The following is a 27,536-nucleotide window of genomic DNA, read 5'->3' as shown; positions in this document are numbered from 1 at the left end:
AAGGCGGCCAGACGCGTTGTTTGCTTTTTACACACCATTGATCCACCACTCCTAGACCTCCTGTATGCGGTGAATCTATCGTTGCGATTCGGGTCTCCTTTTGTTTCATGTGATACGTATTACGAACCGTTCCGATTTTTTTTTTGTCGGGACGGCACAGCGTTCCAAGGTTTATTTTGGGAGTTCCATTTGCAAGATTTTGTCGTGCTGGGGGGAATTTTTCTACATCCCACTCCTCATGTGTTGAATTGGTGTGGATAATGACAGCCAAATGCAAAACCCTAGACACCTCCCGAAAACTTCTGGTCTCTGCCTCGCTTTGTGCAAACAACCGCACTTGGCACAAGTCCGTATCATTATAACCTCGAGTGGAGTGTGGAGCACTCCATATACCTGAGTTGGTGGAGGATTTGCGTCATTGATGCCCGCTTCCTTCCTCAAATGGTTGTTTACACAAAGCGAGGCGGAGTTGAGAAGTTTCTGCAAGGTGTCTAGGGTTTTGCATTCAGCTAGAAAGTATGATACAATATATTTGACGGTTACCATCCCCAGCACACAGAGATGTATCGGATTCCAGGTTGACCACAACCTGCTTAGATTTTTTTTTTCAAGCATCGATGTTTGTGTCCTTTTAAATTTCTTGGGAAGAAGTGTCCCCTCAGCGTGTGGAATTCTTTTGTCAACCCACGAAGGCTATGTCGAAGTGTAATTTTGTAATGTCTATCTCGCAAGGGCGACGGGAGTTTGAGAATTCTAGATAAAGAATGATTTGCATTACCCTTCTTGGTTACTTACATGTGTATTTAAGCCTGTCGTCCAAGATTGTCGAAACTCGAGACTCGAGATCTCGGGCTTTCCGTTCGGTTTTCGGACATTTTGCTAAGTTATGACTGTAGTTAGTGGGGCGCTTCAGTTGGGCGCTTGTTGTCATACTAGCGTTGACATTCAAAGGCAGAACGCGAAGAATATTGGCGTAGTCTGCCAGAAATAGTACGTGAATTTGTTCACTGTCTGGCGCTTTTTCTAGCGCTACGCTCTGACGCCACTTCGTAATCCGGACATCGTGTTGGTGACAAGTTGGTGGGATTTTCAAGAAAATCGGCGTATTTATGCTTGTTTGGTCAAAAATAAGGCCGCCCAAGGTCGTGTTCTTGGAGGCGGTGCTCCACTGCTGCGTGCAATGTAGGAATGCCAAGAATAACAACGACGTCTCATCCCATCCTCCATCATGACCACTTCGCGGAAGATGCGAGCGCATGTCCTCCTGCTCCTCTTCCTCTGCTCGTCATCAAATGCCCAACAGACGTATTATAATAGCAGGAGAACTACCCTATCGAGAATTTTGGCAGGGTGCATAGTTGGTATGTGGTACATTGGTCACAATTAACAGCACTTCCTGACTTTCAAGCGTGTTCATAAGCTGTAGTGATTATATCGGCACTGCTCTGGTATTCACAACGCCAACGCCGAATGCGTCGCAATCGCCCTCTAATCGCCGTCACCACTGTCCCGCAAAATCAATATTGGGCTGGTGGCGGCCCTGCTCCGTATCAGGGGTTCCAAAGTCCCGGACCTTCCTATAATCCACCTGTGGGTGGATACAATGAATTTCCATCGTACCCACCAAATTATGCACTTCCGGCATATGGGAAAGACGCACCCGGAGGCTTCCAACAGTACCCTCCTGTAAGCACTTATCTTTCTTCTCATAGGTTTATTCAAGCTCATGCCTCACAAAAGCCAACTGGTTCTGCCCCTTCAAATCAAATTCCATACTCATCAGTGAGGTTGTTTGTGCCTTCTGAAGCTTACAACTGACCGTTTTGAGCTCAGGTAAAGCATCCAGTGCCTGCACACGTCACGGTATGAACTTCGAATTCCGTACGAAAATAACAGGCTGAACGCCAAGTAGGGCCAAGATGGCGCAGGGAGCCCTTGGAGTTGATTAGATGAGCAGTAAGATGGTAATGACGTTATGTGGAGATGATTTGTACGTCTCATGATTTGAGTCGTAAAAGTTTCTCCGCCGAATTTGATAATGATTTCCAGCGATGATACAACACCATCGACCGTTTTAACGAACTTCTTTTTCTTGACGCGGAACACTTTGCTATCAAGTTAGAATCGATTAATCGCCCCAGCATTTATGGACTTGAAGTGGTATTCATGGAAAGTAATTTGACGGACGTAGTTAGCTTGGACCGTAAGGTTAAGAATGTAACAGTAAAGGAATTATGCCATACGTTCGAACTTTCTGAACTGATATCACATTTGTCGAAAGCCAAGGACATATCAGTGTTTGGGAACAATAAGAGGATACAGTTCGTAAAAACATTTCCATGAAAGCCCCAGAAGATACGTAGTACATAGTGAAGCAAGGACAACTCGTTGTCAACGTACATTTGCGAAGGGAAGGTAAGGAAAGTCTTACCTGGGATGTATTACGCCTCTCTCCGCTGACAGCGATATGGGAAGGATGAAGCTTACTTCCTGGCGTACGTGATCTATTTTTTTTTTTTTAAATTGGTCAGCGCGGACAACAGACGAGAAACGCAGGAAGGCCACCACGCACCTTGATTTTGTTCTCGCCATCCAGCTTGAAGTTGTGTAGGGCATCCTTAGCGACACCAGCGCTGCCCTCGTCCATGTACTCGACGAAGGCAATGTCGCGCTTTGTCGGGATAAGACGGACTTCGTAGAGGTTGGGGTACCTGAGCGGGCGATGTGTTAGGTTTGGAGCGTGAGTGATGATAAGAAAAGAAGGCCCGTGGGGCTCAGAATGGAACGGAAGAAGTGACAGGATTGAGGAGGTAGAACGTACTGGGAGAACAAACCCAAAAGTTGTTCCTTCGTAACGCTCTCCGGTAGGTTTTGCAAGAACAAAATCTTGTTTGGGGGGAGGTACTCGTCGGGCATTTGGACGTTGGGACGCTTGACGGCCGGCAGGGCAGCAGCACCGTCAACTTTAGTTTTTGAAAGTTAGGATTACGGGTACGTATGGGCGATAATGGACGTACTCTCTGCAGCAAGCCTCTTGGCTCTGAATTTGGATTTAACGGGGTTGGTGTATCGCGTCTTCTCTGCAACGAGATCAGCCTTGAGAATTGGCGGAGATGAACACATCGACGCACTCTTGTTTTCATCCCTCGTCGCCTTGTGCCCATCGAAATTTGCACCATCAATGCGCTTCACTACAGCGTCTGAACGGGTTTTCGCAAACGAAATTTGCTACGGGAGGTCATGAGCATACACGTCGCATCAAGAGAGATCAAGGGCACGCACCATAGGCTTGGAATACAACGGAAACCTCTGCACTTCCTTCATCGCTTTCTTAGCTACTTCCGGCGATGCAAACGATACGAACGCCTGTCCTCGCATACGAAGGTTGTTGTGCGCGACGACGTCGAGAACCTCGCCGTACGATTTGAAGAGGCCACGTAAAGAGGCTTTCAGCACTTCTGGCTTGATCTTCTCATTGAGGTTTTGGATGTACAGCGTCTCACAAGCCTTCTCCTCTTCCAAAGCTGGAGTTGGCTGGCTATCTACGACCATGGAGGATGCATTCGCGGTGGTGTCCAGAAGAGGCTGCGTTGGGGCTGGTGCTAGGTCGGCCATCGTCAGAATGAGTGTTGATGGTGGAGAACAAGGTTTGTAAGTGCGATTTGATGAAAATACAGTCTCCGCTCATAGTTCCGACATTCCAGCCATTGCAGATCTTGTACCAAAAATCAACACCGCTGCCTTTATCCATCTAAATTTGCTTGGTTTCCAAGGTAGGAGTCGAGCTACAAAACTTTTTGATATACCAACTCGGCCGCAAGCCTACATGTCCCCGTACTACGTAAGTCGTCAAAAATATTTTCTATTAAAAGGCGATAGGAACTTCCTGCACAGAGGTATCCTGGTTGAGGGGAGTCTTGAGGTCAGCTGGGTGGTAAATAATAATCGGAATCAAATAAATCAAATTGTCTAAGAATACCGTGTATAAGAATCCAGAAGTGAGTCCAAAATTGAAAAAATTGATGAAAAATATGTGCATATACACTCCCTCCTATGCGCTACATGACGAGTTCGTATCTCCCTTTGTCTCAACGACCTGATAATTCCCGTCAGCATGTGCCGTGAGTAACAAAAAATGGAAACTGACTGTTGTTACTGTAATGCCGTATTCAAGGTCTGGGGTGCGAGTTTGATACCCTTCGGAACTTTTTGGTGTATTGAGTTCATAGAATGGCGGAGAGGCTTGCTGAAAAACGGCTGAATCAAATTTTACTTCACGACGAACAAGTGATGCTTTCATACCGTCGGAAGATTGAATTCTCGCTAGATTCCGAATGAGCGTTGGACATCATAATCGGAAATTTACATACCATGTCCATTCCAACGTTGCCGCTCAAAGACAGCTGTCTGGGACCCGACGATTCTTTGAGTTCGGCGCGAGTGTTGAGTGTGGATAATAAACAATTGGAGTAGAGTTTCGTTAATGCTAAATCCCAAACAAAGTTTCTTGATGAAGAGTTAGCGCTATAGACTCCGAATATCATGCTATTATCTAACGTACACGGCGGTGTGCTGCCATTTCAATAAAATTTATGTGAGTCAGGAATGGTAGATATTGGAGAAACTTACAGGAAGAGCTGAAAGGCGAACGTCACTGGGAGAATCACGTCAGACAAATGGCTCAACTTACTCATGAAAAAAATGACATCGCCAATCGCAAACAGAGAGCTACCGCCGATGCCATCAAGAGGGAGCTTACAGCGTAGAACAGTGTCGACCTACGTCAACAGGCCTGTCTGAACAGTCACTGTAAGGATCAAAGTCAGGAAAATTCATTGACGCAGGTATAGACAAGATTTCACTTCGAATAATTTTTGCGATAGCGTCGTCGGTAGCAATGAAGCCAGTTCTCCGTTTATTCTGTCGTTGAGCTCGTTAAGGCATCATATTACAACCAATAACGGACACTAAACTCACAAGCGTTATGACAAGCACCACCGTTATCATTACGTCCGATACAACGGCCGACAAGAGCCAAACCAACGCAGGCAAATGGAGTTCGGGTTTGTGAGCAAATACTTTGGTCTTCACGATACGGACAGTCGACCATGCTCCGCCCCCTAATCATAGAAGAAGAACTGTGATTATTTTATATACGCAGGATAGAGTTTAGATGTATACCCAGAGAGACAGTCGCGAAGAAGGCAATGATACCCCCAAGCAAGTTGCTCTTAGACAAGAGTCGGATGCGGTAGGCAAAGAAGAGTTGGATTGGCGTCGAGATCACAACCTGTAGCTGTATCGTTATTCCCATCGTGCGACCCACGCGAGACGGACGCACTATCGTGATTGGTTCTACCTCGCCAAGACAAGATCAAAACTGTTCCGTCGGCATTATAAGTGACTTTACCTGCGGCCAATACTGCTTCACAGTGAGGTGCGCATGGAGGTCTTCAATTAAAAAAACGTACAGGTTGGGAAAAACTTTGTGGTGTCTGCCTTTCCAAAGTTATTGATAAGCGTTTGATACATCATCGCCATGTCGCATCCAGTATTAACGGTCTCTATGACAAACAGGTAGAGAACCTACGTTGAAAATGTTAGATAGTGCCATGATAGGACCGTCATGCCTCGCTTACGAGACATCTTATCCAATGGACGTCCCTAGAAGTACGTTAGAGAGGAAGGAGAGGTATGTATCCTGGACGTGCCCCTTATACGATAAATAATAATGATAGGTCTAACCCCAATCTCAGAAACGTCGTTGAGCAGATGTGGCGCAGACCAACGAACCTGAACGATCAATATCTGCAAAGTGTTAGATTGAAACGAAGAACGCAGCTATACAATTACTTACGCCGTAGAGGATCATGTTGAAGAATACCCCGATAAGCATTGGCCCAAATCTGCCGTAAATAATATTAGGGTGAAAGCGTCGGAAAAATAAACGACGAACATGAGTGTCACATTGGGTGCCATGGGCACTTCAGCCATTTTTTCAAAGTAGGAAAATGGCACTGAGTAAAAGGACGACGGGGTACGCATCAGCGACCACGCAGGAGCCAGCCTTTATCGGAAGCTATCGAGACGTATCACCGAACTTTCTCGGTTCTTGAGAGTGACCCCGGGAACTCAATGTCGACTAAAACTACAGGAGGGTTCACGCATGCAGCAGAAGAGTGGTGTTTACCACTTTGCAGCCTTAGGATGACTGCGGCTCGGCTTCCAACGATTTCCTGGTATGGCTGTGTACGGCATCGAAGGTTCTTTTGGGCTTCGACGAGGAAGGGCGTTATGATCAAAGTGTAAAGATTCGAGGGAGTGTGTGCTTACCGATCCATCTCCTCAGCCTACAACCCGAAAACGCCTTTCTAAATTCTGCCACTTCATTACAAGTCAACGTTGATGAATGAGACGGCAATCGGTTGAATGAACGTTGCAGACACATTGGTGTCATGGGTATCAGGTATTCAAAGCTCCTTGCTGGTTCGATCCGCATGGCCAGAGATTACGGTGTCGTTGTGTACAAGAATGGCCAAAGAATCTGAGGGTGAGAACTTGAAAATGAAAAATTTGGTCGTATTTGACAAGGCCCTCTGCCAACCTGCTGTTCAAGGCCACACTCAAAATCCGTATACTGACCTACATAATGGGGTTCACATGCGGTTTAGAAGCGTCAAAAAGAGGCGCGACGTAAAATTCCAAGATAAACCGGTGACTTAACTCCGACTCGTGGGCCGTGGCTCGGACAAATTCAAGCTCTTCAAAAATCAAGTCGATAATATATTTGGGGTGAGGTCAATGGTGAGGTCAGGATAAGGGGGCACGTAAAACGGCGTCGCGTGCCTGTGATATATTGTCGAGACCAGTCACCCCATTATGATGACGACAAGGTGAGAGCTTTCCATCGGACCAGGTTTGTGCGACGAATATTTACGATCACCAGAAACACTGGCGCATCATTCGAAAGGCGCCGGTTCGCCATTTATTGCTATTTTACCTGTACAACCACCTTGAGAACGAATGGTCCATACGCGAGTCCAAATTACGAAAGAGAGATATATATATATGGGAAATTACGAAAGAGAGATATATATATATGGGAAAATAAACTATGAACGCCAAAAAGCGTAAATACCCTTTACACACAGAGAACAAAGTGAAACAATTGTCGAGTTAGGACCTAGGTAGGGAGATGGATCCAGATGAAGGAAGACGCGGGGCCTGGGTTTGGCGCTTGACCTGAGCCTCCATCTTTACACGCTGCTTCCTGATATCATCGTCCTTCAACTTGACGGATAGTGTAGAGGCAATGAAGTTGTCAGGACTTGGTGGGAGAGCAAGCGGTGATATGTGGTGTAACATGTGAAGGACGGCTTCGTCGTTGGTCGACTCAAGTATTTGGCGACGCAGGCAGGAGATGAGAGCAAGCCCGATACGAATAAGGAACGGGACACCTAATGACGACATGAGAACGGCAGAATAGATGGGATGGGTCGCGTACCTTCATATAGAAAAAGGTCCCAGACGCGGTTGAGGTACTCCGGTGGAAGGGTTCCGACGAAAAGAGAAGAGAACCTGTCAGACGGTCAGCAAAGAAGAGGGTGTCAAAGGAACGTTTGCCTACCAAGGGGCACATATCGACGTTGGGTTCATACCCATATCAACGAGAATCTTCTTCCCAACAGCAGGATCGTTGTTTTCTAACGCTCGACTGAACAAAGCTGAATCAACCTCCATCTGCGTCGTCAACGACGAGAAGTATGGCCTTAGGTGCGTATCCATGACAGAGATGAAAATCCAAAACGCATCTTCCTCTGGCGCCAAAAGTAAAAGCTGCCCAACGATGAGTGTCAATCCTGGCGGGATACGCGTTAGCCTCACGACGTAGGGAGGACAGGAAGTGGGAACATGCCTCTCGAATACTGAATGTCAGGGACCATATTGAAATACGCCTGCAACAAACTCAACACCGGCCCCTGGGTGCCCTGCAAATGCGGTTGGTCCTGGAAGAATCGTGATCCCATATCCTTCTCAATCTCCCCCGAAGCAGGTACACCTCCCCTCGAACAAAGCTGCGAATACACCCCTGGTACACATCTCGCCTTTCCATCCGTAAGGTGTATCCAAACAAGGTAACGCACAGAAGATGGGACACCTTCTAGCAAGAGCTTCCGCACCTTCTTGCTCTTACGTGCCTGAGCCGGAGGCGACGCGGACATCAGCGTCATCCATTTGGATTCCCGTTGACGATGAGCGTCCATGGAGGATTCGGCGTCAGCTGCTGGACGAGGTGGTACCGCGGAAATGCTGGTGAAGGACGGTGACGTTGAAGGCCCGTCTACAGTAGGAGACCGATGCCCAGACCCAACGGAGACAGCAGGGCTATCAGCACGCAAGAATCCATCTTGACGTAAATCCAAGGAATTCTCTCGGCCTAGAACATTCGAGTCTTCACTTGCCCTCGCAGCCTGCAACTGCGCAAAGTTGGGCCGCACAAGCTCGAACTCCATATCCTGCACTTGTAACATCTCCTGCTCTGCTGCATGATGGAGAGAGCCCAAGCTATCTTGGCGACTCCGGTGCCTGCGAAGGTTGGGCAGGGAAAGTTTAGTTCGCAAAGATGGTTGACGGCCAAGGCTTCCAGGGGGAGGTGAGATAACTTGAGAACGGGAGCTGTGAATCGATGCTGCGTCCGACACGTCCTGGGTTGATGAAGAAGATGGGGGAACGGGGGAGGTACCACCAATTTGAGTAGATGGGCTTTGATTCTGGGGTGGAGACTTCAGAGACGAGGGCCCTTGCGGTGGTGGAGGTGGTTGTGAAGGCAATGTTCCTGCTCCCGAAGAAGTTGAAGGCCCAAAGTTTTGGGAGGGTTTCGTCATCAGTCCACCTCTCTCTCTCTCTTTCTTGGGAGAGGGAGGTTCGTTCAACGTCGGCCTGGACGTGAGATGTCCCAGCCCCCGTCCGATGGAACCAGAAGCGCCACCATGGGTCGGGGACGAAGGCAGCAAGGTGGGTGATGGAGACCGACCAGACGGTATTATTACGGACTGTGCCAAGGGGCTACTAGGCGACTTCAACGCACCAGGAACTGCACCAGGACGCAATCCGCCCCCTGTGATGGTGTTCCGCGGCAAGGAGAGTGGGGAGGGACGGAGGGGGGAAGTCTTGATAGGTGGTTTGTCATTAGGTGTTGGGGAGAGCGATGTTGAAGGGGTTGTTCCGCCAGGAGAGGGGGAGGATGTGGATGGCTTGATACCGCCTTTTATGGACACGTCATCACGAGCAAAGCTACATTACTTAGTTAGAATCATTCAACGCGAAAAACGTTGGATACACATACTTTCGTTGGACAGGGGCCGCAACTTCAGTTTGAGAGTTGAATCCCGAAAAACTCCTCGATCTCGGGCGTAACCCAGGTCCTTTAGGGAAGAAATTAGTTCGTGGAATGACACCTCCAGCAGCCTTTTGATCCGTAGCTGATACCACACCACCACCCCCTGACCCTCCTTGCCCTCCATCTCCAGAAACAGGAGGAGCTCCAGATGCGCCAGCTTGCGCAACAGCTGGAGCGTTCATCGGCCCATTGCTAGGAGCAGTCGCGGGTCTCCTCATACCCTGCATAGAAACTCCAGATGCGCCTGCTTGCGTAACAGCTGGAGCGTTCATCGGCCCATTGGTAGGAGCAGTTGCAGGTCTCCTCATACCCTGCATCACCCTCTGTCCTAACCCATTCGAAAGGAACTGCTGCTGCTGTTGCTGCTGTAGGGGCTGAGACTGAGGTTGAGGCGAAGGCGGTGGAGGCTCCACGCTCCATACAATCGGCACAGGCCCAATGGAGCTAGCGAGATCACCCTCCGTACGTCCATATATCGTCGGTCCCCTCATCACCAAACCCCCCTGCCCCTGTCGCCTGCCCAACGCAGGTACAGCAGGTCCCGGTCGCGGCATGGAGGACAAAGCCATCTTGATCACTCCAATAGACGTCGGTCTTACGGTACTCTGTACGCGAGTTTGCGGGACTTGTTGAGGTTGTTGAGCTGCGATGAACATTGGCCCTGAAGATGAAGCTTCAGGTGGTGGTTTAGGTGCGTTTGGGTGGGGGAGGAAGAGGGAGCGACGTTGATTCGTGCCTGGGATTTGAATCCCGCCTTCGCGTAGATCGCGAAGGGAGGGCTGGAGGTGAGATGGAGGGGAAGCAGCGGAGGGAGTGTTAGATGTTTGGGGTTGAGAAGCAGGGGTGGAAGCGGGTGAGGGAGATGGTGTTGGTTGTGATGTAGGTGGCTCGGAGGGGACTAATGGACTAGGGGGTTCGGGGTTTACGTCAAACGTGTCTTTACTCTCTTCTTCCTCTTCAACGTCCACCGGCTCGTGCTTCCGCTTCCCATCTTCTTCGACGAATGCAGGACTCGGCGTCCGATTTGCGATGATGAGCGGCGCCAACCTGCTCTGAAGCATCAAGTCCGGCTGAGGGCTCGAGCTGGGGCTGTCATGTACCACGCTACTGTCCCCCTCCAATATCTGCGACGGAAGCTCCTCATCGTCATCAAAAACGATCCTCCCTCCCATGCTCACTTCGCATAGACTCGGGAGCTGCTGGTCCTGCGGAAAAGATGAGGTAACGGGAGAAGTCAAAGGCGACCGACGCTCAGCATCTATCCTCTGCCTCATAGCGCTTGCCATGCCACCGGCTGTTGTAGGAGATCCAGGGATAGCGAGCCCCATTATCCCCAAACCACCAGCGTTCACCGTCCCAGGATGTGGAGTGTACAGTGCAGCAGAGGACGTTGCAGTGGTAGCCGTTACGCCTGAAGAACGCGAGGAGGAATTCCAGTTCGTATGCAGTAATGGGGAGTTTTCGGGTAGTGAGAGGTTGAGTGGCGCAGGTCTTTGATTGTGAGTTGGGGTAGGGGTCAACGAGGGTGAGGAGTTGTTGGTGGATGAAGAGACATTTGCGGGGATTTCCTTTGCTAGAGACGATGAACGGCTACCTTGAGTGTACACGGACGCCTGCGAGTCAACAGACGTCTTCCTATCCGCAATTGTTTCCCTGCCACGTTGCGAGTCGATACTGGGTCGAGAATCAATGCTGGGACGAGATTCTGGTATGGGGGGTCGCACGGCATCAAAGCCAGCAGAGGAGCGGTGCCCGTGCGAGGAAGAGAATCTAGACATCTTGCTGGCTATTGAGAACCTGGAATATCGGTAATCGTCGTAGATATCAGCTGCACCCTCCCATGAGCCTGTAGAGGCAGCTGAGGGTGCTAACGAAGGTCGCCGAACACTTGAGAACGTGGGTGATGTTGGAGAGATGGAGGAGAATGAAGGTGAAGAGGGCGATAATGAGGTAGGCGGCGCAGGGAATGAAGAGACCACTTCGTTGTGCGCCTCCTGATCATCGTCAGAGTCCTCATCGTCATCGTCTCTTGCGTAATTCAACCCTTCGACTGTCTCGTTCTCGCTGTCTGATTTCGAGTGTTGGTGTCGCCGTAGTTCGATGCTTGAGCTCCCACTGCTTCTCGACCACTTATCGTCCTCATCGTCATCACCATTGCCCTCCCTTAACCCATTCGCCAAATCCTGAAGAAGGGACAACCCAATCCCCACCTCCCCATCCGACAAGGCCAGAGACACGCGGTCAGATTCCTCACGCAACACTGAATAGGAGCTATCCGGGAAAGCAGATGACGACAAGGGAGACAACGGTTGGTGCGGAAGTTGGCTAGCTGGCGGAGATGAGGGGGGTGAAAGAGATTGATACAGAGGTCTGTTGGCCGGCGGTGATGATGGTGGCGACAGAGGGGATCGCTTGGTGATCCGTAGCGGTGTAATGTTGGCATCAGGTAGATTCAGCGGAACGGGGATTTTCTTGGGAGGGGAACTAATGGCTAATATTGGGGTTGCAGGGGTGTTTAAACCCGAGTCGGAAGCTGTTGACGACGAGAAGCTCATGCCGGAATTTCCCTCGTCCGTCGTACTTGAGGATTGTGCAATGGTTTTCAGTGCTGAACTTGATGACGAATCAGGAATGGTGAGAGTGTTCGAATGAGTTATTCTAAACGTGTCGTCTGTTGGCGGATTTCTGCTGTCATCAACGGGTGGTTGCCGGGTGCTAGCAGAGAAAGAGTCTGATGGAGAGTGACGTCGAGATGGGGAGTCGGGAGGAGACTTTAATCCCGTCGACGAAACGGGTGATTCCAAGGCAGAAGCCGATGTAAGTCTGTGACTACGCGCTACCGACCCCGAGTCAGATTTGCTGGCAGAATCACGCGTTGAATCGGAAATTGATTTCAATCCTGGGGTAGGAGATTTGCTGCTAGAGGCAGAGACCGATGCACGCTTGGTCATGACGGGTTTCTTGAGCTTGGACTGGAAATACACGTCATGCCCTTGAAATCGACCAACGACACCTTCACAATAACCCTCCGAAAAGATCTAAGTTATATTCACTTTTTAGTGCGGAGTTAACTCACTAGGTATGCATCTTCCTGGTCCGAAAATTGCAGAAGAACAGTGATTTCATCGTCCTATTCAAGCGCTATGAGAAACCTACACGAAACTGAGCAAGTGGCACTCACCTTGAGGAACATAAGATCATCTGAACTCTCTGCCACGCAATCCGCCGTCGCTATGCACTTCCCTATCCCTCCCTTCGCCGCGAACCGTGTCCACCTCGCCAGCTCAGCTGCTTCCATCCCCATATCCTCGTATTGAAGGTGATGAGGCGCCCTATGTTCCACTGATTTCCTGGGTTGCGCCTAGACCGTGATATGGTAAAAGAGAGCCGTTGTGCACGCGAAAAGCGAGGATTAGCGGGGTATAAGGATAAACCTGGGTATGTTTCGACGAGATCTGGGTGACCGTGAGTGGAAAAGGGAGTTGTCTGATCATTTTTCGAAGCTGATGGACAACATCCATCAATAGCACCTCGTGTCGAATTTCAGAGAAAAGTCGAGTAAAAAAAATGATCCATCTACACGATGGCTTCCGATGCGAAATCACCCGTCTCAAAGTCGAATAAAATTTGGTGGCCAAGCCAAGAAGTTCTCAAATTTCACCAAATAAAACGTCACTAAGTATGCGTATTCAAGTTGTGAGTTGGCCTCAATTTAGTCTTTCCGCTAAATGCTTTAAACGATACGAAGTAAGTATACATAGCACGACTGTGAGGGGAAGACGTCGGAGTTGTGATCAACGCGAACGTAGGGTAAGTAATTAGGAAAAACTTTCCATTTCAAATTTCAAGAACAAGGTATGTACATAAATTGAAAATCTGGGAACAAAGGGCATGTGCATTTGAAGAAGTGTAAAGAAACTTTTAAGCTGACTCTTCATAACCCTTCACAAGTGCCATAATCTGACTGTATGTGTCGCCGGTGTTGTCTATAACGTCCACTGGCTTAGCGTCGTTGCTTCTCTCTGCCTTCTGATCGTTCAACCACTCGACAAATTGGGTCCTTAAATTCCAAAGTCTGCGAAAATGCTTGGAGGCCACATACCTGTAGGCATGGGCAAGGAATGTGATTCGGATACCCCGAGATTTTGAAGGATTCTTCCAGAGTTCGAACAGATGCCACTGTCGGAGCAAAGGGTAACCGCGCAGGTTTGGAGGGCTGTCGTCCGTGTTCTCGCCTCGGAGGGATAAGCACATCCCCAGATCAGTGATTCGACATCGTGCCGATACATGCGTACGTTTCGACATGAGACCTCTTTAAGGGAGAGGAGGTCAAGAGCCATAAATGAAATGGTTCCGGTTTGTTGTCTGTCTCCAAATGACTCCCCATGATGTCGAACGAGATCGAAGTCGTTCAAAACGCCAACGCAATGAGATTTGTCCCACATCAGGTTCCAAAGGCTAATACGAAAAGAAGGGCAGCGAGGTAGGGTAGATCCTGTATGAAATTGATACCTGTGGTCTGAATTGCGCCTTGGCGGTCAAAGTACCAAATCCACGCAACGTCATCTGGTGGGAGATAATGAAACAAAACGTTGGACAGGTAAGGAAGTGGCTTACCTGCGATCAGGATGCTATGTGCATTCAGAGAATAGACTCCACGGTTAAACATCTCAGAAGCATAGAGCGCAGTTTGAGCAAAGGGCGTGATGTCCGCTCCTCTTATACGTTTTAATCTTTTTGAAGGAATCTCGTCCGTCCCCGACCGACGCCGTTTCAGTCCTGAGGGTGCGAACCCTTCTATATTCGAAAGGGATGCCGGATATTTTTAAAAAACGTCAGCAGTCAGCGATTTGGAGGTTACTGTTGTATTACCTTTGTGACCGCTGTCCTCATGTACCCCTTCTTTACCTTCTTCCTCAGATTCTTCGTCTTCTCCAGCTTCATCGTCTTTCCAGCCGCCCCATTCAGCAATTTCTTCGTCTTCTTCAAAACACTCATTCTCCAGATATTCTACCGAGGGTCGAGACTCTCCAGGATCTGGTATTGGTCTCGTCTTTATCGGGTTTTTTACGTCCTTAACCACAGGGATGTATAAAGACAAAGATGTGGAATAAGAAGCAGGAGGGGGCTCTAGCTTTTCCTTGTAGCACTTGGCTTCTACAGCAAGATTTATAATGGACCGGTGAAAAGGTTGGAAAGGGGCTTACGTCGGATCTAAGGGCAGTCCATTCTGTGATGCAACGATGGCATGTTTTCTAGCCAAGACGATGTCCATGTTCACGAGTTCTGGGTCATTGCAGTGGAACATGACGTCGGTGGGTGCTTTGAATTCACAGCCAGATGGCTGAACGGTCCTGAGCATGTGGTTGAACGCGTTGATTTTCGATTCGTAGCGGTCCACCTCGGAAGTCTGGTTGCAGCTGTACAATGCTTAGATTCGAGATAACAGTAAAATATCTGCCCGCTTACCAGTCCTCCATGAATGCCTTCGTCTCAGGTGAGTTACAAATTGGTAACACAGCGTCAAGACATCGCTCCAGAATTTCGGGTCCTTCGCGAGCACAAACCTTCCTCAGCGAGCATCTAAGGAAAGTTGGAAAATCCACTTTCTCGACGTGCATGATGGGAGTGAGTTCAATAGGGAATGTTTGAGATTGCTTCAGCTGTAACTTGTTTGGTTTTGAGACCACTACCGTGACCAAGCACATGACACCAGATTTAGGGGCGAGAGCTGACTAGTACTTAATATTCGGGTGATCAACGACGTTAAGCAAGGTCGCCAGGGCTGAATCAGCTGCGGAGCAGCTATCATAAGCCTATATCTGCAAAACAGCAGGGAGTCAGCCATATAAAATATAAACTTCGGATGTGAAATGTACATGGTGATCGTAATCTTGTTGTGGAAAGCGTTATTAATGCCCAAGGCAATCGTTTCAGAAATATTCATGTTCGTCCCCATTCTGTATATAAGTATAGCGCTATCTGAAGCGGAAAAGCGGACGTGATTTACGATTGTACAACGCACCATAGCCGCCCGATTGGAAAAAGCGCTGCGGCAAATTAAGACTTTGTGACAACTGTCATGTTGTGAGACCATTCCTAAACTAACAAGATTACGTGAAATTAGGGAAGGTTGAGAGAAGAGAAAAACGTACCAAAAACGTCTCTACGTAAGTCGTTATGTCCCAAATGTAAGTCCTGTACCCCAAACTTGAAGGGTGTAGTTGGGGTGTAGACATCGGGCTCGTTAATCATAAAGATTTGTTGACGGAAATGGAATAATAAAAAGTTCCTACCGACTCGGATTCGCTTGGATCTCGGGCAGGACAGATTTTTGGAGACATCTGTCGTCAGGGGGATAAGACAAAAAGAAAGTGTACTATTTGTACACGTTTATTTTACTGAACGCGCTTTGACTTTGACGACAACTCTTTCAAGAAACTTACCAATGCCCTACAGTGCAAATTTTGAACTGACAATGTCTGACCCACGCGCCGAATGACTCCCCGTTTCCCGCATCTAAAATCACCAATCTCTAACGCGAACGGGTTATCGGCTGCCCGGGACATCTCCATGATTTCCTCCACCGTACGTGTTGTGGAACGGAGGCTGCAAAGTATTGTAAAGCGAGTTTTCTCCCAATTACAGAATTCCGAGATGGCTTACTGTGACCTGGCAGGTTTCGTACCGCATATGTGTCATCGACGAGGTATCCTCAGCTCACCATACTTACTCTGGTACCAGGCTAGTGCGCGGTCACCATGGCGGCGAGGCAGAGCGGGTGGAGATGGCGCGCGTGGGGGGCAAATCAGTCGTTAAACTGCCAGTGGACCGAGGGAAAAGGTTAGTAAACGCCAGCATACATTTTCAACACCGCGTATCTTAATATCTGATTGAAGAACGCGCACATCAGAAAAACTACGACAGCTGGTGCGTAGCTGCGTTTTTAATCATCAGAACGTGATATCGATCGGGATCGTGGATGACGTGGCATAGTTCAACAGGCGAGCACCCATGAGCGGCGAACGGCGATTAGGACCACGCCGAGCATTGCTGAGTTCCATTGAGACGTTAAAGACAAGATGTTTGTGCAGGGGAAACGGCGAGGCCACGGTATGGGAGAGATAGGTGAGTAGGATTCGCGATATATATCTTTGAAACGTTGAACTTCCGGATTCCTTTTGCAAGGCTTTCGCCTTGCAATTTTTGGAGCGAATGCCGAAATCGGCACCTAGTCAGGTGGGTGATGCTTTGGTGGAGATCGTATGTGTTACTCTTGCATTCGTTGCGCGTTCGTTCGTACTTCTCCCTACATATGAAATCCATCTGATTTTCACCACTTCCACGTCCCAGGCGCTACCTAAACCTCCTTCGGTGGCGAAGTAACTCTTTTGCCTTGTACCCCAATCTCATGTCCAGATTACCAGATGGGCTTGAAATGGTAAGATGTTAATGGTTAAACTTCAGTCGAGTTATATCGCACACAAATCTCAACGAAAGTTCTTTCCGATTGGTTCTCTATCGCCTGACAGGATGCTTCAAGCTTGAAAGGTCAACGAATATCAAACAGAGAAGCTTTCGCTATCTCTCTTTCTCAAATGACTCCTTTCTCCGTGGCGGAGAATTGCAATCCTGTGGCTCCTCAGACACCCAGGTGATACAGTTTATTTTCGGATACATCCTCTCAAATTACACAGAACACCGCGGGCATCAAATAGACTACGCAAAAAACCTCCAGGTACAAGAAGAATACCCGGCCACAATAGCACTGCGGTGCTTGCGGGGTTCCTGCCTTCCATGCCAAGCCCCGTTGGAGTAGATAAGGTGGGATTCGGGACACACGCATTTCTCCGATCTAAGGGACAGAAATTTACTGTCGATACGTAAGACAGTGCACAAAAGTTTAAGTTCCCTCTTGACGACGATCAGCCATGGCCCCGTACTTTTTACGAAATCTACTTCCCCACAGAGAGCAGAGACAACAATCGAGTTTTGCCACTGTTCTAGGTGACTTGAAGTTTGTTCAGTGGGCTCAGTTATTCGTTGGGTACATCCCTTCGCTCTCTTCATCACAGGGGCTCATTTTCCCCGTTAGATGGCTTGCGTGGACATCCAATGCCGTCGACTTTTTCTCTGTGTCTCTATGCATGAATCAACTTAAAACTCAATTTAACAGGTCTACTCGTGGAATTGTGCGTTGTTTTGCACAATCTCCGAATACTGACGACAACGTTCCTCTCTTAGACGGCCGCGATTACACTCACACTTTTATTCCGATCGTTGGGCTCAGTAAGTTTAATCCCTTCTTCATCGTCAATCTTGACGATTTTCTAGATCGTATTCGGCATTCTTTCAGATCGCTATGGAAGGAAATGGCCCCTCGTTTGCAACCTCCTTCTCATCTCTTGCCTTGAATTTGGCGTGGGTTTTGCTCAAACATATAAGCAATTCCTCATACTCCGGTGCTTATTTGGTATCGGAATGGGCGGGACTTGGGGATTAGCAGTATCAACGGCGCTCGAAAGTCTCCCCATTGACGCTCGTGGTGTGGCCAGCGGTGTATTACAACAAGGCTACGCATGCGGATATCTCATCGCTGCTTTAATCAATTTATTCTTCGTGCCAGAAGCCAAGGAGGGATGGAGAGTCCTGTTTTGGACGGTTTCAGGCATATCATTCATCACCGCCTGCCTTCGCGCCCTTCTCCCCGAGAGCGAGTGGGTTTTGCGAACAAGGGCAATCAAGCGTTATGTTGGCACCATGCCTGGCACATCGACAAAGACGAAGAAGTTCATCAAGGACATGAGGAAGATGCTCGTAGAACACTGGGCATTATGTATATACGCCATTTTACTTATGACGGGTATTCGTCCATCTTTCACTAGTGTCGCAAACTTACGCTTAACCGCCGTATTCTGTTGCAGGGTTGAACTCTCTTGCTCATGGTTCTCAAGTGCGTGTTCCTGTCTTCCTGGCGCGTCTAATTTGACCTGTCCGTTGTTCCGCTACACAGGACTTGTATCCGACTTACCTTGAGATAACAAAGGGCTTCACAGCCCGTGATGCGACCATTGCTACTATCATTGGAAACTTGGTTGGTATCACGGCTACACTTCACGAACTGTATGTACTCAGGCGGGCTGACTTCCCGCATGTTCAGGGTTCTATTTCGTGCGTGTAACAAGACATAGAATCGAAGCCTAGAGGAACCAATATGTCCACAGGGGCGGTATAACCGCAGGAATACTCAGTCAGCGAATCGGCCGTCGCTTAACGATGATGTAAGCACCAAGTTACCTACCCGTTACTGAACTTGAGTTAGCACAGTCTGATGGTCTTACTTGCCGGAGGTGATTTGTTCGGGTGTCTCGTTTCGAGCGAGATCTCACTTTACTCATCGACTCAGCATTCACCCCTCTCTGGATTTTGCCACACACTTTTGCGAAGCTTTCAGCTGGCGCTTTCTGCGTTCAATTCGGGATTCAGGGTGCATGGGGTGTAGTGAGTTTGAAACATCTGTCGACGTTGCATTAGTTTCAGAGTATCGTAGATCCCTATTCAGCTCGCAGAGATGTCACCGCCCGCCTTTCGCGTAACCTTCTCTGGAGTCGCATATCAGTTTGGAAGCGTGAGTTTTATACATCTCGGGAGACTGTTTATCTCAAATGACTTGTGTCAATAGATGATCTCCGCCGCCTCGGCTCAAATTGAAACTGGTATGTTGTTACATTCGGGTTCCGAATGACATAATTATCGTGGTAGTTGGGGGCCAACGCTGGAAAACTACCGTCGTAAAGGATGGTCAAACGACAATCGTGCCGGATTATGCCAAGGTACGAGCTTTTCCGTGACGAACCTTGTGCTCTATTTATTTAGGCCTGCGGCATTGCAGGTACAAGGGTTATTTATCGGTATCGTCGCCGCCTTCGTTGTTTTTATTACTGTTGTCGGGCCAGAGTACGCCTAAATCGATTGCTTTCTCTATTCATTCATTTACGTTTCTACAGGAGACATGGGTCGAGCTTCGAGGGATCAAACAGTTTCAGAAGATCATTCGACAAAGATAATATAGGGGACAAAATTTTGACTTCTGTTCCAAGGCACGTAATCGGGTTCAACCGTCACGATGGCATTGAGCTGGAGAAGGCGAGCATGGAGCATATTGGATAATCTGAAATGTGATTCCCTTGTTCAAATAAGTAAATGTACCAGTATTTAGGGTGACAGAACTCGTATGGGACCTCCCACAGTCCCCCTCAGTAAAAACGAAAAGTCTGGTTAAGTCGTGGGTAGGACAGTGAAAAGTCGAAGCAGTCATGTCAGAGTCACACAGTCCTCAGGATCATGCGAGGAAGCCATGGTCTTAATTTGATAGAATGCGAGGGCCTCCCCAAAGGTAACATTAAAATCAGAGGCTGACCTAGGAAGGTCCGTCGTGTTGTTAGATCGGGGTAAATTGCCTATGACCCTCAACGTATCATCGCGTCTCAATCCACGATCATTGCGTTAAAGTTGTTCCAGTAACAAATTACTGAACATCGCTTGTCATCGTGGGGTTAGGTACGCATCCGTGTTGCTTGTGGAATGGGGACTGTGAACTTCGACATAAATAAGGTGAGTTGCTTGTGAAGTAAATGCGAGAAATAGATTGACGTCGACCTTTGGTCGACCTACTCCGACTGGTGAAAGTTTGCTGAGTCATCATCGGACCGGAAATGATGTCAGGTGTCCGTTCCGATTCGTCCTCAACACCGACGACGACGACCACAGCCATGTCCGAGCACCTCGTCCACCCAAACGCTGAGCTCCTTGAGTCGGCCACCAAAGGCTTTGACTTACTCTTCTCAAACAACATCGTCGGTGCCCGACAGCACTTTGCGGGAAAGGAGGACCCGTTTCACATCCTTGGCCAGGGCGTATGCGCGTTTCTTGAGGCTGCTTTGGGTATGGAGGTGAGCGGGAGTTTATGCGAGGTGTTTGATGGTCTGAACGTGATCTATTCCATATATACAATAGTCGGGCCTGATGGCAGAAGCATCTCGCATGCTGGCCTTGTCTGAAGCTGGCACGCGGAAGCAGATGAAGGCACCAAAGAAAAAGTACAACACGCGGTTCCCTCAGGGATTGGAGTGGGAGATTCTTAATGCGGATGCGGTTGTGTTGTTGGGGATGACCCATGCTTTGAGGTGCGTGAAGGGAACTGTTTTGAAATCTCTACCCGCCCGAACGAAGTCGCAAGTGAATCGTACATGGGCTACCTCCAATGCATGTATTCCTTGAACAGGTATATCCAAGTTCTTCTTCCGTCAATCTACTGTCTGACTCTTTGAAGTGCCCATTCCAAATTTTCAAAGCGAGTTCTAAATTTGCAAACTGGACCCGTCTAACGTTCCTTGTAGATTATACAAAACCGTTTTCCCCAACGGATTACACGACGAATCACAGCTCCCCTTCTCCCTCACCCTCACCAAAACCATTACCCAAGCAACGGCCATATCTCACCTTCATCCCATCCCACACATCACCTCATCCGTCGTAGAAGTCTCCTCTTCCTCCTACGCCACCCTTCCCGCAGCCGTTCCAAGCCTCTTCGGCAGGTGGACTGGCTCGACGAACGTAGCCTCCACACCCAACATCGCCGTTCACCATCACCATCACCACCCAGAGCTTCCCACCATTCCTGACGGTCCGGTTGAAGAACTCATCGTGGCAGGCACGGCGTTCGGTTTTGGGTTGTTCAACCTCGTCTTTTCGCTTCTTCCAAAAAAGGTCCAAGGACTCGTCGGCTTTCTTGGGTTCAAGCACGATCGAAAGTTGGCGTTGCGCGCATTGTCGGTCGCGGCGTCGAAAAAGGATGTTCATGGTGTGTTTGCGGGGTGCGAAACTTCTCCATGTCTTTCGCGTATATTCTGACGCTTGCTTAGGCTGGTCCTTATGACGTATCATGGCGGGGTGCTTCTTCTATCAGGGTATCAAGCGGACGAGGCGAGAATCCTGAAGGAGTACAAAGCTATCGTCGACGAGTGAGTATTCTCTTCGTATCGCTCAAGCCTGGTCATGATCTTGAATAGTGTCGAATCACGCTATCCCGACGGAGCTCTGTGGATCCTCAATCGCGTTTGTCGTCTCACTCATTGTTACACTTAATTAATACATCGACAGGCAAAGATCTTGCGTATGTCAAACGATGCGGAGGGCGCGATCGACATTCTTCAAAAAGCAATGAGGCCAGAGAGGCCACATCATTTCGTGCAAGCGGATATGGTTGTGAGTAATCACTTTTTTTCATCTTCTGCCTTGCAGGTGCTGACGCGTGTTAGCTTGTATTCGAATTGGCCTGGGTCCTTCTCAGCCAAAGAAGATACCAAGAAGCAGCGGATACATTCATCAAAATTACAGAGCTGAACAGCTGGTTCGTTGTTTTCCCCCCTCTCTTCGGCTCCTCCTTACTTTTGCGAGGGTAGGAGTCATGGAACGTATTATTTCATTGCTGCAGGTTCGTTCATGACCAATCTCACCATCTCCAGGTGCTGAACTGTTGTAGGCTGTCATGTCTTCCTCGGAAACATCGAGAAAGCCCAGGCTATGTTTGACAAAATCCCGGACTTGATCGATAAGAAGAAAATAAGCGGAAAGGATTTGCCGACCGAGGTGTATATCAAGAAAAAGCGTAAGTACTCTGCTTGTGATTTTATTACCAGCTGATGGTCATGTTTAAAGTTGCCTTTTACAAGGAGAAGCAAGTCAGAAGGGGCGGGGACGTGGAGAAATTTGCGGAAGCGATGAAAATCAATCCAGCTGAGGGTACGTCCTACTCCCTACATTATTGCACATCACTGATCATGACGAACAGAAATTGCCATTTGTACAGTTCTGTTTCTGTCGCGGAAAGTGTAAAACTAATTCAACACCGTAGTTTGGAACACGCACACCCGAATCTCAGCCACCATCGCCGAAACGCACATCATGGAATGGGCGTCGCTTTCACCTCCCGTATCCATCCCTTCCCCACTCATCACGCCTCCCACTACCATGAGTGCCCCACCATCTCCCACCTCACCTTCGTCCATCAAGTCACACAAGTCAAAGTTCTCGCTTAAATCAAAACCCAGCACACCCATCTCACCCCTGTCTAATCCGGATCCGCACTTCCATTATGACTTGGACACCCACGACGAACTCGCAGTGCGCTCCCTCCTCCTGGGCATCAATCATCGCACAGCCGGATACTTCGTCCCTGCTCGTGCGTTCCTGGAAGACGCGCATTCGAGACATGCCCACATCAAGATCAATACCTGGGTAGGAGGCGTAGCAGTGTTCGAGCTTGCTGTTCTCGATCTGAAAGAGGTTGAGGCGAGGGATAGAGCAGAGAGTGTGGGTTATTCTCCATCCTCTTCGGTCGCTTCGTCCACGACATCGTTGCCCCGTGTGGAGGGGGAGGGGATGGCTGTTGGAAGGCGGGAGGAGTGGGAAATTGCGCTCAAGAACGCTAGTGCGAAGTTGGACGTGGCGTTGACCCTTTCGCCGAATACCGTGGATTTGTCGTCGAGGTTGGATAGTAGGATTGCGATGTTGAGAGACGAGATTGCGTTGAAGAGGGAGTGGTTGTCTTTGGTTGCGTAGAGGGGCGGTGTGTTCTCAAGTTGTATGAACCTAGATAGACAAAAGTGGCAGGGGTTGAGATGTTCCGTCAGAAATGCCGAAAGTGAATTTTACTGCCATCAGACATCTGGGGCATCTCACGACACCGGAGAAGAGAGAACGATTCCGTAACGCAGTACACAGGTATCGTATCTCTACCATGACTGCTGCTACATGACGATACCAAGACGATACTTATCAACGCTTTTAGGTCACGTGTGCAGAGCAACAAGGAAAATTTCAAGAAATTTTACCGTGGACGACTAGCTTGTTCACCCACTCCAAGACGCGTCAAAATCGTTGTCAGTACCAAGTGCACCTTAGAATCTCCCAATAACTGACCACCAACCTTTAAAAGTCTGCCCAGAAACTCGGATGTTGCCCGCAGGAGGCGGTTACACGCCAACAATCGCGTCACTACCAGCGGAGTTACTCCTGATCATCTTCAAGGCCGTCTACATCACAACAAGGCGGTGTGTGACGATATTCGATCCACACACCTTGTGCGAGGGCCCTTGCGACTGCGAGCTTGACTCGAACGAGGGAACCCTCACAGAATGGAACGATCACGACCATTTGACATCTCTTTCTGTCTTCCCCTACGCGCTCACATCCGTTTGCAAGCAATGGTACGACCTCATGCTCCTCGTCCCCGAATTTTGGACGCGCCTCGTTATATTTGTGGATTCCCAGCCTACTTCTACCACAGATTTGCGTGCCCAGCTTTCCGCTTCGCGCGACCAGGTTTTTTGGGCTCACATCATCAACCGACAGGACGGTATTGGTGAGGATTTTATGGAGAGAGCTCGGGTACAGGCCGTGGTTGAGGCGTTATCCCCACATCTCGATCGGTGCGAGCGGTTGACGTTTAACGTTATGCACAACTCGTCTATCCCCTCCATCCGTCGCAACTTCAGCGGAGTCTGCCCGTTTTTGACGGAGCTATTGATAGAATGCAAGATACATGATTCCAAGCCAAAAGAAGTCGGAGAGATCGAAGTGAAAGCACCCCCTCTCTTCCCCAACCTTGAGCGCATTGCCTTGACAGGATCCGCATTCGCCGACGCCTACGAAAATCCAAGCTGGCTTAGTGGAATAGAGACGAAGAGGCTGGCGATGTACAAAATCTCCCACTTGTCTTCCATCGACGTCCCTGATCTCACCTTTTTCAACTTTCTCTCTGTTCTGGGAAGGTTCAAAGGCAGCATGATCAGCCTCGAATTGTACCATGTCGACCTCCCTACCCTTCCACTGGATGGGAATATACCTAACGATTGGGATTTTCGACTCGACTTCAGTAGCCTCCATCTCGAGGGTCTGAAAAAGGAGACATTTGAAGAATTCGGCCACTTCACAAGCAATTCGCCGACCCTGGAGTCACAAACAATCCGAGCCTGTGAGCTCACAGATTACGGCATTTGCCATTCATACTACCTCGACGTGCAAGATATCAACGACACCGAACAGTTACTGTCTGTCGTCCCCACACTCTCTAGCCGCTGCGTCAATTTCATATCTTGCGGAGGCCTCAACGACGCTGTTTTGGAGCGTCTTTCAATGCCAGACCCTTACTCGGGCGAGTGGGGCCTTGAAAATTTGCAAGATCTCAGTATTTTTAATAGCCCCGAGATTTCTGTTCAGGGGCTGAAGCGCTTGGTAAAGAGCCGAATCGTTGAAGCGTCAGCGCGTGGATACGGAAAGGATCCAAGCTACGACGACTTTGATCAAATGGCGCCTATCGCCTCCCTGTCCATCTCCCGCTGCGTTGATTTCTCAGCGGTAGACGTTCGATGGTTCAAGTCAAAAGTGAGAGACTTTTCATTTCATTCATAATATATGTAAGTGAAGTTTGCATTCCCTATCATAATTGAAACTACTCTGATGTCCATCACAGGTCCACGATAGTGCGGCTGATGTATAGTAGGACGTTAATGCATAATGACTCTGACTCAAAGCCCTATCGTAATTAGTCACTTTTTTTGACAAACTTACAAAGATATGGCCGCCTATTTACATTATTCGAACATAGGGGGCGCCAGTGAGAAGATAATGTAAATAGATGCCTCGGCGGAACCCTTGGACTGGGGATTGCTCAGGGAGTTGCTCAACGCTGGGAGATGCTTATTTACGTGCGCGTTGCCACCCTCAACGCGAGCATCCCAGCCGTTGGTTTCTCAACCCTACCATCCAGTCTTCAAGTAAGGCCTTGGTAGCTCACAAGGATTTGTCGTAAGTAAAGAACATTTAACAAAAAAAAAAAAACACAAAAAAAAAAAAGCGTACGAAAACGAAACCCCGGACCAAGCTCCTTCAACGTGAAGTTTTCTCATCAACGCGCTTGTGTGTACGTTGGAATGAACTGTGAAAATACTCTTAATGTCCCTAAAAAATAAAAGAAAAGACTTCTTGGTCTAAAAAAAATAATAAAATTCAAAACACGTGAAGAAAACCGAAAAAGCGAAGTGCCATGAATGCGTCATTTGGCACTTCCACAAAGGGATGAAGGAGTTGAAACTTGAAAGTTAGGGTTAGGGTTCTAACTTCTGAGCATCAGATCTCCACAACTCGAACTTCTGATAAATGGCATTCCAAGTCCCGCGCAAAGCGATTCTAACGAAGGAACAGCTCGAATTATTTCAAACCTCGAAGACACATCAAGAACTCGTCTCATATATCGAGGTCCTCAACGACGCAGTCGTCGGCGTCAGGCTCACCAGCGAATGTTCGTTGTCTACTGGTGCAGCTGCTGTTCTCGTCCTTTTGGACAGTGTTGAGCGAGTGGCGAGGGATACGCCTCCCGTGGAGAACTCCGCGTCGAGATTTGGGAATCCGGCTTTTCGGACATTTTATGATTGTGTCTCCGAGGTGCGTTTGTGTATCCTGGAGTTGGATTGAAGTAATTGCTAACCATCGTTCATAGATTTCACCGGAGTTACACGCATCTCTCCCTGGCTTGCCAAGTGAAGCTATCGAGGAATTGTCGGTCTATTTCAGCGAGGCATGGGGCAATCGCACGCGCATCGATTACGGGAGTGGGATGGAGCTCAATTTCCTCTGCTGGCTGTAAGTTCGGATTTCTTCCCTCTTTTTGATCGCTCAACGTGTCGTATACTTAGCTTATGTCTAGAACGGCTACAGGTATTACAAGAAACGGACCATAAAGCAATCGTTATTCGTTTATTCTGGCGGTAACTCACCTTTATCATCTTTCAGTCCCAACCAGACTGACCCGTTAGCAGATACATAAACATCATGCGGATACTCCAATCGACCTACTGGCTAGAACCGGCCGGATCGCATGGCGTCTGGGGGCTGGACGACTACCATTTTCTCCCATTTCTCTTCGGTTCCGCTCAACTACGAGGTGGGCAACGTCATCGCACTCTTCCGAACCCCAAAGCTGATCCGTGGCACATCAGGGCATAAGTACATCCGTCCCAAGGCGATACATGACCCTGAGATAGTCGAGGAATACTCAAAAGACTACATGTATTTCGCTTGTATCGCTTTCATCAATTCGGTGCGTCTTTCCCCCCTCGTCATTGTTCGCTGTTGACGTTGACGCATTCTCACTCACACAGATAAAGACAGCCTCCCTCCGATGGCATTCCCCCATGCTCAACGACATATCAGCCGTAAGCTTCCTCTCCTTTCACCTCTTTTCTTTTGGTCATTTCCTCCTTGTTTCGCAGGTAAAAACATGGGATAAAGTCAACTCAGGAATGCTCAAGATGTACCTTGCCGAGTCCTCAACAAGCTCCCAGTAATACAACACTTCCTCTTCGGCTCGTTCCTCCCTTACGACGGGCCTCTACCGCCTCCGCCTCCGCCTGCTACATCTCTTTCATCCACGTCCACAAAACCCGTGATATCACCGACAGTACATGGGGACCACGTGCACGCACACGACGACCTTGGAGGGGCAGGCCAGAAGGACGTTGGTTGGGGTGACTGCTGCGGGATCCCCGTGCCGTCTGTGTTTGCTGCGGCTAGGGCGGAGGCGGAGAAGAAGCATGGGTTCAAGTTGGGCGAGGCGGGGGTGCCGGGTGTGAGGCCCGTTCTATTTGATTAGTCGACGATGGGATGATCAGGATTATGGTGCGACAGACAATTACGGACCACATATGCTTGCTTTTATAATTAGTAGTATCTGTAAAGTATGGGTTAGTTTATATGATCTCTCAGAATTGAAAGTTGAGTATCTAGAATGGAATATATATGCAATAGGATGTCCCATGCCAAATTTGAGCTTGTTTGGCGGTCCCGTTGTGGAGATACAGAACTGCGTCGGGCAGGAGGAGGCATAGTCACATTATATTCCAAAGATATCCAGATACCCTGAAACATTTTTTGTACATTCCATTGAACTATATTGGACTGGTAAAGGTGTTACCTTGGTCATTGGTTCATCCCTGAATATCTTTGGCTTGGGTGTCTGTGTCGTATACGTGAATTATATTCACTGGGCCATCTTTGGTTCTGGGGAGACCTGGAA

At 48.7% G+C, this 27,536-nt stretch overlaps 7 protein-coding genes across 7 annotated transcripts; 3 read left to right on the top strand and 4 right to left on the bottom strand.

Annotated features, from left to right (window-relative positions):
• Window positions 1-222: 222 nt before the first annotated feature.
• On the bottom strand, window positions 223-1,258 carry LACBIDRAFT_328675 (uncharacterized protein; the record flags this gene model as incomplete). The annotated part of the gene is made up of 2 exons (XM_001882708.1): window positions 223-491; window positions 796-1,258. 2 exons carry the CDS (start codon window positions 1,256-1,258, stop codon window positions 223-225), a joined length of 732 nt encoding a protein of 243 aa, XP_001882743.1.
• Window positions 1,259-1,296: 38 nt separating this feature from the next.
• On the top strand, window positions 1,297-1,926 carry LACBIDRAFT_299923 (uncharacterized protein). The gene is made up of 3 exons (XM_001882826.1): window positions 1,297-1,686; window positions 1,741-1,782; window positions 1,834-1,926. The coding sequence occupies exons 1-3, from the start codon at window positions 1,471-1,473 to the stop codon at window positions 1,867-1,869; spliced, it is 294 nt and encodes a 97-aa protein (XP_001882861.1). The 5' UTR covers window positions 1,297-1,470; the 3' UTR covers window positions 1,870-1,926.
• A 505-nt stretch (window positions 1,927-2,431) lies between these two features.
• On the bottom strand, window positions 2,432-3,552 carry LACBIDRAFT_190969 (uncharacterized protein; the record flags this gene model as incomplete). The annotated part of the gene is made up of 6 exons (XM_001882707.1): window positions 2,432-2,504; window positions 2,573-2,711; window positions 2,822-2,963; window positions 3,018-3,080; window positions 3,132-3,228; window positions 3,283-3,552. The coding sequence occupies 6 exons, from the start codon at window positions 3,550-3,552 to the stop codon at window positions 2,484-2,486; spliced, it is 732 nt and encodes a 243-aa protein (XP_001882742.1). The 3' UTR covers window positions 2,432-2,483.
• Window positions 3,553-4,051: 499 nt separating this feature from the next.
• On the bottom strand, window positions 4,052-5,994 carry LACBIDRAFT_299921 (uncharacterized protein; the record flags this gene model as incomplete). The annotated part of the gene is made up of 18 exons (XM_001882706.1): window positions 4,052-4,096; window positions 4,148-4,246; window positions 4,303-4,323; window positions 4,371-4,506; window positions 4,562-4,572; window positions 4,630-4,637; window positions 4,691-4,728; window positions 4,783-4,807; window positions 4,863-4,920; window positions 4,978-5,120; window positions 5,182-5,355; window positions 5,411-5,422; window positions 5,472-5,586; window positions 5,631-5,664; window positions 5,712-5,740; window positions 5,794-5,808; window positions 5,858-5,906; window positions 5,957-5,994. 18 exons carry the CDS (start codon window positions 5,992-5,994, stop codon window positions 4,052-4,054), a joined length of 1,050 nt encoding a protein of 349 aa, XP_001882741.1.
• A 1,182-nt stretch (window positions 5,995-7,176) lies between these two features.
• LACBIDRAFT_328672 (uncharacterized protein) lies at window positions 7,177-15,021 on the bottom strand (the record flags this gene model as incomplete). Its single annotated transcript, XM_001882705.1, has 17 exons — window positions 7,177-7,457; window positions 7,505-7,578; window positions 7,628-7,836; window positions 8,145-8,586; window positions 8,633-9,053; window positions 9,089-9,294; window positions 9,347-12,438; window positions 12,477-12,530; window positions 12,582-12,610; window positions 12,667-12,903; window positions 13,503-13,858; window positions 13,948-13,966; window positions 14,018-14,197; window positions 14,273-14,448; window positions 14,608-14,820; window positions 14,870-14,886; window positions 14,968-15,021. The coding sequence occupies 17 exons, from the start codon at window positions 15,019-15,021 to the stop codon at window positions 7,177-7,179; spliced, it is 6,060 nt and encodes a 2,019-aa protein (XP_001882740.1).
• Window positions 15,022-20,115: 5,094 nt separating this feature from the next.
• On the top strand, window positions 20,116-23,023 carry LACBIDRAFT_299916 (uncharacterized protein; the record flags this gene model as incomplete). Its single annotated transcript, XM_001882825.1, has 13 exons — window positions 20,116-20,352; window positions 20,417-20,586; window positions 20,640-20,684; window positions 20,800-21,276; window positions 21,325-21,423; window positions 21,472-21,517; window positions 21,563-21,667; window positions 21,721-21,812; window positions 21,865-21,896; window positions 21,945-22,070; window positions 22,121-22,204; window positions 22,254-22,265; window positions 22,317-23,023. 13 exons carry the CDS (start codon window positions 20,116-20,118, stop codon window positions 23,021-23,023), a joined length of 2,232 nt encoding a protein of 743 aa, XP_001882860.1.
• A 393-nt stretch (window positions 23,024-23,416) lies between these two features.
• Window positions 23,417-24,874, top strand: LACBIDRAFT_299915 (uncharacterized protein; the record flags this gene model as incomplete). Its single annotated transcript, XM_001882824.1, has 1 exon — window positions 23,417-24,874. One exon carries the CDS (start codon window positions 23,417-23,419, stop codon window positions 24,872-24,874), a length of 1,458 nt encoding a protein of 485 aa, XP_001882859.1.
• Window positions 24,875-27,536: the final 2,662 nt, after the last annotated feature.

This window comes from Laccaria bicolor, genomic scaffold (genome assembly GCF_000143565.1).
Source record: "Laccaria bicolor S238N-H82 LACBIscaffold_18 genomic scaffold, whole genome shotgun sequence".
Taxonomy (NCBI): Eukaryota; Fungi; Basidiomycota; class Agaricomycetes; order Agaricales; family Hydnangiaceae; genus Laccaria; species Laccaria bicolor.
Note: the sequence above shows the minus strand (reverse complement) of the source record. Positions and strands in the feature narration are given on the sequence as shown.

Excerpts from the sequence above, each read along its gene's own strand:
- LACBIDRAFT_299923 (XM_001882826.1), top strand. The coding sequence starts at position 1,471 with ATGCGTCGCAATCGCCCTCTAATCGCCGTCACCACTGTCCCGCAAAAT. Across the intron at positions 1,687-1,740 it reads GCTTCCAACAGTACCCTCCT|CCAACTGGTTCTGCCCCTTC; the intron begins GTAAGCACTTAT and ends GCCTCACAAAAG. Across the intron at positions 1,783-1,833 it reads ATCAAATTCCATACTCATCA|GTAAAGCATCCAGTGCCTGC; the intron begins GTGAGGTTGTTT and ends TTTTGAGCTCAG.